Source organism: Phlebotomus papatasi, chromosome 2 (assembly GCF_024763615.1).
Source record: "Phlebotomus papatasi isolate M1 chromosome 2, Ppap_2.1, whole genome shotgun sequence".
NCBI lineage: Eukaryota > Metazoa > Arthropoda > Insecta > Diptera > Psychodidae > Phlebotomus > Phlebotomus papatasi.
The window spans coordinates 39,925,885-39,937,525 of record NC_077223.1 but is presented as its reverse complement, the minus strand read 5'-3'; the positions used below and the strand labels follow the sequence as shown (position 1 = coordinate 39,937,525).

The window sequence follows — 11,641 nt, the reverse complement described above, 5'->3', positions numbered from 1 at the left end:
GAACATGATCTAAAGTTCAAATAATTGCGATTTCAAACTGTCCTCAAGATTGTTGCTATCACTCAATGATCGCCCTGAACAATAATATAAAAATCATTTTTATCAACATCGCATATTTATCCTCTATACCCCATCACTTGAATTCTAGATCATGGATCATGTGGCTAAAGTGTTTGCTCGTCCAAGATAAACATTCTACAATTCTTTATTTTTCATTTCACACGCTACGCAAAAAAAGACCGACAAAACAAACATGAATCAACTCCACGACTCTTTATCCCGTTTTCTTTCTCTCACAATCACAATTTAATATGCAAATTCTTTGATCAGTTTTTGATAAATATATCCACCCACCAGAAGCTTCCTGCTCCCACAGAGATTACTCGGAAGTATGCTAAGTTATCGTGATCGTGACACGCAGTTCGCCAAATGATCACAACAGCAAGACACAAAGGTAGAACATTTAGACACTTGGTTCAAGTAATTCTCAGCCATATGTTTCTCGTTATTTTATTAGTCACAAAGCGACAATGAAGTGGATTAGTGGAATTTCGCGAGAATTTCACGAAATGTTTTTTTTTTACTAGCTTTATTTGATGGTGGAATAACTCTGAAATTTTTGTCATTTTGAGTATCTATTCAAGAAAGAGCCATAAACACGATAATTTGGTATTCAAAGTAAGTATAGAGGAGTTTTGATTTGGAGAAAAAAAAATTGCTGATCAGTGCTGACTTTTGCATTTTGTTGTTGATGAAAATTGCTTTAATATTGTCGAATTCTGACATAAAATGTGAAAAAGGCATTCTAACAATAAAAACATTAATTTCTCAATTTAATTTTAAAGATATTACGCAAAAAATCTAATAAATAAAAGAATTTTACTTATTTCCTTCTAATTAAAGCCCTGGTTTTATTTATTTCTAATTCAGGCAGACATTTTAAGAAACTAAAGAATTATGCTCCAAAAAACTTTTAGAGGGGGATTCTGCATGAACAAGGAGCCAAAAACTTGCAAGAAAAAATGTCGCGATTTTTTTGGAGTAGGGGAAAGTGACCATGCTTGATACGATCCAAGCTTGATAATAACTATTTTTTTCCTATGTTAATCAATAGTTATGACTCATCGCAATATATTTCAATAGCTGGTGCTAAGCCTCACATTTCCTAAAAAAATTAGGATCCTAGCTCTTTTTTTCCTAGTTTCAGGAAGCAAAAATCAAAAATAGGCCCAAAACTGTAATTTCGATACATGATATTTCATAAGTATTTCTTAATTAATGTCGCTGTACAGGAAAACTACTATCATAGACACATAGAGGGTTCATCAGTACTAATATTTATGTAAAAATATTTTTAATTGGTGGACACTGTTTTTGTGGATGGTAACAAATTCATAAATTCTACTTGTGTCCATCCTATATTCTAAGAAGGGTCCATGAATGATAATTTTAATGTGGCAACTATATCATTAGATGTGATTATTTCATAATTACACATATTGCAATCCGCCAATTTTATAGACAATTGACATAATCTTCAACCCTGTTGCCTGAATTTTAAGGTTGCAGAATGACATTTTCATGGACTCAAAGTGAAAAAATAGTTTTCGCTAGCGCCCTAATGTCATAAAAACATGGCTTAGAAAAATTACATAAAAGTGATTTTAAAACTAATAACCAGTCATATAAACGACTTAAGCAGATAGATTAGAGTTCCGTCTAAATATTGATGTGCAATTTTTTGTATCCGGTGAATTTTTTGCAGTGAATATGGGCCTCCGAATTGTCGAATCAATTATTATACAGGAAGGCCCCGGACCCAACTTGTATAAAAATCGCTACTGGATTTCCATTTTCTTCTTGAGGAAAATCTAAGGATTTCCAGGAACTATTTGAGGTTGGATTATGAACCTAATAAGTCAGACATTTTTTTGTCATAGTGCAAGAATCGCTTCGGTTTGTGTGTTAATCAGAAAATAATCACAAACCTTGGACATCATTTTACAGTATTAAGCATGGTCACTTTCCCCTACAATGAAACGACTATAAGCTTCTTGAAATTTGTGATGTATGTTTAAAGATAAGGGCTTAAAATACTTCTAGAAAAAATATAAAATGACGGTCTAGTCTAGAGGATAGTTTACTGGAGCGCCTAGTTGTGTGAAAATAAAAATAATCTAAAGAAAATTGAATTCTTATAAGTAGGGTAAGTGTGCCAAATTCCGGCCAGCTTGCAATTTTGGTCACCTTTTTTGTTTCTCGAATGTCCATGAACTCTTAGATTTTACTTACTCTAGAGATTATACAATGCAAAAGAATAACAAAAAGTGTAGGTTCGACAAACGAGATAACGTGAAAAAGATATTGTAAGAATTCTCGAAGTGCAAGGAACTATGAGAATGAAGGTGGCCGAAGTAGGGCACCAAAGCTATGTCTATATTTTTATTCATTTTAAAATGTTTTAAGAATGATTTTAGAGTAAATGAAGACGGTAAACTCTTTACAAGGTTCCAAGCAACACTCTTTCAGAAGAAAGAATAAAAAAATCAATTTTTATTTAAAATATTATATTTCAAACTTAAGACTTTGACGCTTGCATGCCACTATGCCGAAATTTGGCACACTTACCCTAATAGTTAAACCAAGGAAAACCAGGGAAATATGTGAAATTGGAACCTTTTCAATAATATAAAAAAAAGAACTTATTTTAGAATAAATTGACTGCAAGGAGAATGTTTAAAAAAAATCAACAACCATTTATGTTAAACTAGAAGACAAGTAAATTCTAAAGAGCTGGCCTTTAGTGATTTCAATCCGTTCATAAGTTTTTTGTTACCTTCCCGGCCATTTCGACAAAATCGTAAAAATGGTAAATATTTTTATATTTATTTTGATATAGGGTAAATTAAGCTAATTTAAAACCTGCTCCAAATGGAATTTTTTTGCTACTCCAAATGGAAACGTCATTGTTTTCATGATAAATACAGTACTAAATTATTATATTTATATATTTTCTATACCACAGTTTTATTATTTAGTTAATTTTGCTCCAAATAAAGCGAAAATCCATTCATATTCACACATTTTAATTTGTTAATTTCTCAGAAAAATTAAAAGTGTACCTTTTCACCATCGAATTCTTCATCAATCGACCATGTTTCCAATGAAAAACACAATGAGGTGACTGTTGTTTATTCGTTTTGTTTAACATTTAATGTTACAATTCTAGCTAATTTTAGTTAAATTAAGTGCTAATCTTTATTGTTAACGGTACGTGAAGTTTTCAAATGAAATAATTACCTATTTCGTGAACAAAAAGGGTTTTTTCTGAAGTGTCTGCAAATGCTTTAATAGGAAACTCCGGAAATATGATTTTTTTTTGGAGAGATTTTCTAATTGTTTTAGATGGGAAAGGAGAAAAGACCAGGAATAAGAACAAATTCTGCACTCAATCAAGTGCAACTGAACAAGGTTTTGGAAGTCTTTCGTCGTGGTTTCACTTACACTGTTTGTCTCCAATTAGAAACTTTCCCTTGTCTCCATTTGGATTAATTTGTTTCCAATAGAAGCATTTTACACTCGCGTATTTTTATTGTATTTAAGAAGTTTTCAAATTATATCTAAAGAATTTTCACTAAACAGTAACATTCTAGAATAGTCAAGGAGCAAATTTATCTAATTCACTTCAAAAAAAATATGAATTTAATGTGTTGAATCTTCTGTCAAAGTTAAAGCGTCTGGAAATGGTTTTCAATTACGACATTTGCCCTACTGTTCCTCTGAACGTTTACAAACCAGCCCGGCTCTCCATATGGTTTCGGTTTTTATATCTTCGAAAATATTTCGAATTGGCTTCTCAAATTTTTATGATATATTCTTAGATTAGTTTTATCTATCGATTTAGGGGTTACGTGGGTTAAAAAGACTGGAAAACAGCATATTTTCTCTGATTTTCTTCTATATAATATTTATTCAAATTTTAAAAATACAACATTTAAACTATTGTCTGAAATAATTTCAAAACTTTAAAAATACGGGTTTAACTCCATCCATTAATCGGAAAAATTATTTTTTTGAAGTGTGATGAATATAGGGGAAAGTACTCTCCCTTCGAACGTTCATGCCTTCGAATAATGTGAATTTTCTTTTAGTTTTTCTAAGAGACTTACATATTTCTATTAAATATTAGTTGGCTTATCATCAATTGTTGATAATTCCGTGATAATTCAGTGCAAATCTCTCACGAAAAACAAAAGAAATTCACATTATTCGAAGGTATGAACGTTCGAAGGGAGAGCACTTTCCCCTACTCTGAGAGAGAAATCTTGTCCACCGCAAAGTAAGTTTTTCAAAAAAAAAAAAACGTCTTTAAAAATCAGGCCATAACATGTGAACATTTTGCACTTTTGTATGTTTAAGAGCTTGAAATAAATATTTTTTTACGTCGTCGAAAGAAAATTAAAAAGAAATTATGCTCTTTTTAAGTGTGCGTGACCTACGTGTAACCCTTTACAAAACAATGAAAAATGTTTTTTGTGAACTTGTAATTCAGGCTCTCCCTTAAAGATAAGAGCACATAGATTACAATATTATAATACCTAACGAGATGTTAAATAATTTATGCAAAAAACTTGGATTTCCCTACTTTCGTTGTTTTTCAGAGGTAACACATTACGCCAAAATACTTTTTATTCAAATTCTCCTAAGGAACTGTGATATTATTGCTTTTTTATATGAAAAAGACATATAAAGAGAATCTACCGACATCATTTTTATTAGAAAATATTTGACGTACAAAAGCCAAAAATCACAATAAACAATATCATTAAATTAATATAAATAAAATAATGGCCTATCCTTCTTTTAGTTTATTTTAATTAGAAATATTTCATTTTGACTTAATGAATATTAAATCACTTATACTGGGTAATTATTTGAATTTTGTTTTTCTTTTTTTTCAATTAAAAGGGTATTTAAAAATTGTTGCTAGCTATTACCAACAAATAAACAAAACACAAAACATTGTTAAAATAGCATTAAAAAGGTGAGTTGACATTGGATAAAATAGAGTCGCTTTAGCTCTTGAACTTTATAATAATAACAATAATGGTGGCATAACGTTCCATAGAGGAAGGCCTTCTTGCTAAGAGAGTTCGGAACAATCATTATTACTTTTGTTATATGGGGATGGGGTTGTCAGTCCCATGCCCCGTGGAATCAAGTGCAGTGAAGCTCACTGGATACAATTCGAACACGCTTCATGCCAAAAAAAATTCTATAGAGGAATTCAGTAACACTATGACAATGTCATATTACAAATTTTACAAATTTTATTTCGTAAATTCGGATAAATAAAAAAAATCAAATTCACATAAATTACTGAGAACTTGATAGAGCTGCTTGGAATGTCCATTCGAAGCTCAATGGCTTTTTGGATTATTCTACTCCCGAATTTACTACGAAAATTTATCATATGACATTGTCATATCATTACAGAATTCCCTCACTGGTTACCAAAACAGGATTCGAACCTGGGACCCCTGGGACACTTGCATCATAGAGCGAGTGCTCTACAATTTAACCCATTGAGTGCCCATAACAATTAAATGGTCATCTTTAATCGCTCTGTGATCACCTTAAATTTTTATTGAAAAAAGCCTCTGAGAAAATAAATTTTTTCCAATGTCTTGGAGAAGATGGAGAAAGACTATGAAAACCTTTATTACCTGACAAAAATTATATTACTTTTCTTTTACATCTTTTAAACTTTTAATTAGTTATTAAATTAGTATATAAATTAGTTAAATTATTTATTAATTTATATTTTAAACTTTTCTCATATAAATACGAAAAAGATTAAAACTAAATAGAAAAAAGTTCCAGGACGAAAAATCTAGAACCATTCTAGGGCTACCCAAGAAGCATTTTTTTCTTAATGTAGTCTTGTAGAATTCCCTAAGTAAGGCACTATAGAACTAAAAATCTTTTTATGTGCTTATAACGCTCTTGGTTCCATCACTGAGATTACTATAAGTAAAGTGGCGCACTCTTAAGGATCTTAAGAGCTTCTATAAGAATTTCAACAGAAAATTATCACTTTAAGTCTTTTAAAAGTGCACTAAAAGATTTGTCTAATACTTGGTTCTATAAGGCAGCTATTTTGCTTCTTGGGTAGGCGCGGATCTTTATTACTGAGATTCAACTCAAAATCGAATTTGTGAGCATTACGGGTGCAGTACATTCCGAGATTACTTATAAAGGTTATCAGCTACGCTACCATAAGCTTATCTGGGCTTATCACTGGTTTGTCTCTTTCACCTTATCATTCAATTCATATCAGGGGTATCAACTACTAAAAAATTTTATAAATTCCAAAACACTCTTGACAAAAAATTAAAGAAAACTTTAAGTTTTTTTTTTAATTTGTGAAAATTTGAAAATTGTTTCACACCGTATTATTATGTAATCTGTATTCCTTCCAAGACTGAAGTGAATAAATAAGTGCAAAATAATAATAAATATTACAAACATAAATGATAAAATACGGTGATTTTTTTTTTCAAAATCAAAAAAAAATTCAAGTATTTTGACATTCTAAATCTAGTTTGAAAGGTCCTTCGAAGCGAGCTTCAAATTTGAAATTAAATAAATTTTAAAGAAGTTTGACATTTCCATTTCAGCTCCGTTACTTTTTTAAATCTATTACATTTTAGCTTAAATTATTGAAGGAATTTGGCACTTTAAAATTAAAATTCATAGGAGAATATGAATCAACCTTAAAAGGCTGATTTAAAAATTTAAACCTTTGAGATTAGAATAGAGGTAACTGTTTTTGAAACTGCATATTAATAGGTGATCGAGACAACAGACGTTAGACTTCTGTGTCCCTTAGTGTAGGGGAGACTTGGGCAAAAAGTCACAAAACGGATACTTTATTTTTTTACAAGCTACCCGAGCACCTTCAAAATTTGTAATTAGCACAGCTTTATAGGAAATTTACCGCTCTACAACTCTGTGAAAGTCACTTTGTTCTATTTTGTAAGGAAATACGTTTATCGAGCCGTTTCCTAAAAGGTAATTTTGTGATCATTCTCAAAAATGCTGGGGCAAATAGTACCAGATGAGATACTATCACATTTTAATTCGCTTTATTACGGGATTCCGTAAATTTAAATTATATAACTAGATTGACTAGATTACATATTTTCATTGAAAATTTATTCCTCTACATCTTTGTAAAATACCGTTTTCTCTATCTGAGCGAGAAAAGCGCATTTCAACCTATTTTACAAAAAAAAAACACACAAAAGACTGCAAATCGTTTGACCAATGCAAACATCAAGCGGCGACACATGACATTGACGTTTTTTTTCGCCGTAAGACATCAGAAATAGCTTAGGTTTTTGTTAGTTTTTACTCCATAGCTTTTGTTACTTTTTACCCCAAGTGGTCGTTTTTAATAAAAGGATTTCTGGAGAAAAGAATCTCTGTAAAATTGTAAAATAGATAGCGGATTCGTATTCAAAGAATATCCAGATAATTTAAGAAATATTCACCAGCGCATCAAATTTAAAATAAATAGCTAATAATTGATATCTTCTACACGGAAAATATTTCAAAAATATGGCTAAAAATTTCGTAATTTTCTATTTTCTAAATTGCTTGTTCGAATTCTAAGAAACTTACGACATTGAAGAAGGCCTATGGAGGCCATCTATGAAAAAAATTTTAAGTCGCTATTTTATTTATCTTGGAAGATATTGAATTTTGAAATTTTCGATTTGTGACTTTTTGCCCCAGTCTCCCCTAATGTCATAAAAAATATTTAGAAAATTTGTCTTGCTTATTATTACAAAAAAAATGACATGCGTGAGGTAAACGGATTAAAAAATATCGTTAATACAAATGACAAAATTTCAAATATTTGTGTAAGAATGATCACAATTATAGCATCTCATATAAGAACCAGCACCAGTAAATATTTTTTCATAAAGAAAAACAAATGTACGTCAAGAAAGAATACAGTACGACTCCAATAGTGTCAACGCAAAAATTTTTTATGAACACTCTTGATGTAATGTGTAAAATTTTAGGATAGATGTCAAACTTGTAAATTATTTTGGTTAATAAAAACATGAAATTTTAAGACAACTTGGGGCCAATTTTTCTAAAAAATTGTATTTTTGACAGAATTTCGACATTTGCACCTACACTGCAGTGCAATTTTCTTAAAAAAAATATTTTTTAACGACAATTGTTCCCAATGTGTAGAGGCCTTGATAGACTAAACACGTAACTACATGAAATAAATAACTAAATTTTAGCAAATAAAAACGTCGACACAATAAGAGTCATAGGGTAAAAAGATACAAGTTGGACATAGTGTAACAAGTTGGACAGGGATTTTTTCTTGATAAATACAGTACTAATTTTTTTTTAAGTACAAGGAAACAAATTGTAAAACTAAAGCATTAAAAATATACAAATAAAAATTAAGTACCAAATTTATCAAGAAAAAAAACCCTGTCCAACTAGTACCACTTTACCCTACTGTATTAAATTTCTTGTCACTCTAATCTAATTCGTATTCTGCAGGGCTTTACTTGAGTTTTTTAATGAGTCATGAAATAATACAAAAAGTGACTAAGAATTATGCAAATTGAAGAACGCTGTTGACTTTTTAAAAATCTTTCTTATTTCGCAACTTTAAAAAATTGCTTCTGTGCGGAATATCTCTAGGATTGAATAAAATAAATGCCACACTCTTAGAAAAGTTTAGACGCGATTACTAATGAAAATTAGTTGTTCGGGCGATTATTATCAAATCTATTTAAAATAGTTCTTATATTCTTAAAACATTATGCTCATAATAAATTTATTAGTAGTGAGAATATAAGACAATATTTACGTGGATAAGTTGCGGCAATTATTTCATAATGCTTTCATACAATTATATTTGCTTGTGTTAATTAAATGAAATCATTATCCCAACTAATATTGGTCACTAATTCCTTTTAGTTCTCACAACCAATGTAAATAGATGGGCCTATATTTTCATAAAGTTATGACTACTTTTCCAATAGTAAAGAGTGGTTTTTATTTTAGTAATGCGTTGAAGCTCTTTCGAATTTTAAGCAACTAATAAGAAATATGCATCACAATGAATGCTATATAGTAACCACAACTAATATCATATAGTTATTACAGCCAATAAGATGGGTATCAACCCTATTTATTTAGTAATTGGAACTAATATGTTATAGTACCCATGACTATTTTGATTTAGTTATGATAACTAAATGAAAAGGATACTTTAACTAACTGTGGTCAACTATTTCATTTAGTTACCCAAACTAAATATATAGTTGGGTCTATATTTACTATATTTTATAGTTCTAATAACTGCATATGAGCTTGTACGAACTAATTTTTCCTAAGAGTGCAGTATAATAGCAAAATGTTTTCAAGTTCTTACAAATTGGAAAATTTGCCGCAAATGTGAAAATTTTATTGGAAAATGCTTTTCGTTCTCAGTATAAACTTTCACTGAATTTCTTGGAATAACTAGAAAACTTCCTTGAAAACTTTCTTAGAATATTTTTCACAAATTTCTAAATAGTTTCAAGGATGGCAATACATTTGCACAAAAAAATCTTGTGCAAAGCAGATATAAAACAAAATATTTACTGGTGTAATTAAAGATTTCGAGTTTGTCTATCTTTTTTCTTGCACGGAATACACAAAATTTTTTTTCTTCCTTCTTCGTGATTTTTTGGCGATTTTTCCGCAAAAGAAAAAAAAACACAATTTTCTGTTTGTTGGCGATGATCAACAATGATCAACAGAAGGAAACTGCGAGACAATGAGTGGCAGAGGAAACTTCCCAGAGAGATTTATTTATCCAGATAAAATGGTCAATTCCCATTCATCAAACACATTTGACGCAATCTCAGTCTCTCTCTCTCTGGAGGACGTTATAAATATAAATTGAATTAAATAGCGCACTTTCTCAAATCATTTTTCCATCCGCAAAATGTGATCTTTGTGCAGTGCATAATGCGCAAGAAGTTCACAAGAGAACAAGAAAAGATCAAGAAACTCTCGGTGTTTGAGTATTTCTCTAGCAAATTGCACTTCCTACGGTTTCACAAAGTAACTAAAAAAAGGTAAATGAAATAGAAGTGTAATTACCAAGCCACAATTCTGCAAAACCGCGCACAATATCACTGATTTTTCATTAAAAAACTGTTTATTTTTGCACTTCCAAACACTTAACACATAAATCCAGCAATTACTCAGGTGCTCTCGTTTTGTGTATTTTTTTCCCGGAGCATTAGAGACTTATTGCGTGCGCGATGGCCAGAAAATATCAACCGTTCACGGCGGCAGTTTAATGGGAACTGAAAGAAGTGGACTTCCCTGAATACTCTGCAAGTGATCGCGTTTTTTCGCCACGCGATAGCAAGCACGATCATCACGCGACCGCGTTCGTTGGAAGTTCAAATTGATTTTCCAACCTCAACTGAGCAAAAATTAATTAATTTACAAAAACTTCTGTAACTTCAGGATTTATTGTTTATTTCCAAAAAAAAATCAAGGACAACTATTTTCTTTTGCATTTCCCGCCTTATTTCACAGTAACATTTTTGAGAGTCGGGGCACGAACCACACCCTTGCCAGCAACCTCTAGCGGTGAGTCACGGAAACACGCCACCATGGATTCATTTGTTTTGAGATCCGGAGCACAAGTCTCGAAGATTTTCTTCTTGGGATTGAGTTGAGCATCCGGCTGCCTCTCAAATCCTGCACAGTGAACTAAGTCACCAGGTACTGCTCCCTCCGGGGGTATCAGAATCTCAACCTTGTCAGGAGATGAGGCACACATGACCATTGCCTCAGATGTAACACCCCTCATCTTAGCCGGCTTGAGATTGCACAGTATCACCACCATGCGATCCTGCATTTCCTCCAGGGGCACAAATTTCACCAGGCCAGACACCACTGTACGCGGTTGAGCCTCTCCACACTCAATCTTCTCCACATACAAACTGTCAGCGTCCGGATGACGAGCCACTTCAATAATCTTCCCAACACGGAAATCCAACCGTCCCACATCAACTGGAGCTTCCTGAGTAGGCTGTGCCGCAGCCTTTGGTTTTTCCTTCTTGGGCTTCTTTTCTGCCGGCGGCTTTTGAGCATCACTCTCACCCCGATCGGCCATCACTTGGTTCTTTTCAGCTTTTACACCTGCAACTTCCCGTTTTTGTTCTCCAGGGATCGGGATTTGTGTCTTTCCATTTGAACATTCCAATTGGATCAACTTAGCCTTGGCCTTTTCAATTTCAACCCGAAGCCGAGCATTTTCCTCTCTGAGCTGCCTCTTCCTCTCCTCAATCTTCATCCCACGAATCGCAGTAATCTTTCCGGGAAGAATTTGAGGTTAGGTCTACATGGTAAGAATAAATTGCATTTTTTATCTTACTTCAGTCTTCAGGGATGATATGAGATTCTCTGCCAATTCGTTATTAGCAATAACACGCTGCAGTGCACTCATTTTATGCGAAAATTGCGGAAAAAAGCGAAAAACTCTCGTGTACATCCAAAGCAACAAGCAAGAACAAGGGATTACATAAGCCTACGC

The 11,641-nt window shown here is 32.1% G+C and overlaps 2 protein-coding genes across 2 annotated transcripts in view; both read right to left on the bottom strand.

Annotated features, from left to right (window-relative positions):
- Positions 1-10,403, bottom strand: part of LOC129804098 (ATP-binding cassette subfamily G member 4) — a 43,948-nt gene extending 33,545 nt beyond the window's left edge. The window contains exon 1 of the mRNA XM_055851169.1: positions 10,192-10,403. The gene's annotated coding sequence lies outside the window, so the exon portion shown is untranslated. The remainder of the gene's footprint in view (positions 1-10,191) is intronic.
- Positions 10,404-10,552: 149 nt separating this feature from the next.
- On the bottom strand, positions 10,553-11,641 carry LOC129804130 (aminoacyl tRNA synthase complex-interacting multifunctional protein 1). The gene is made up of 2 exons (XM_055851212.1): positions 11,483-11,641; positions 10,553-11,419 (listed from the first exon to the last, which is right to left on the bottom strand). Exons 1-2 carry the CDS (start codon positions 11,597-11,599, stop codon positions 10,628-10,630), a joined length of 909 nt encoding a protein of 302 aa, XP_055707187.1. The 5' UTR covers positions 11,600-11,641; the 3' UTR covers positions 10,553-10,627.

Excerpts from the sequence above, each read along its gene's own strand:
- LOC129804130 (XM_055851212.1), bottom strand. The coding sequence starts at position 11,599 with ATGTACACGAGAGTTTTTCGCTTTTTTCCGCAATTTTCGCATAAAATG. Across the intron at positions 11,420-11,482 it reads TATCATCCCTGAAGACTGAA|ATTACTGCGATTCGTGGGAT; the intron begins GTAAGATAAAAA and ends CTTCCCGGAAAG.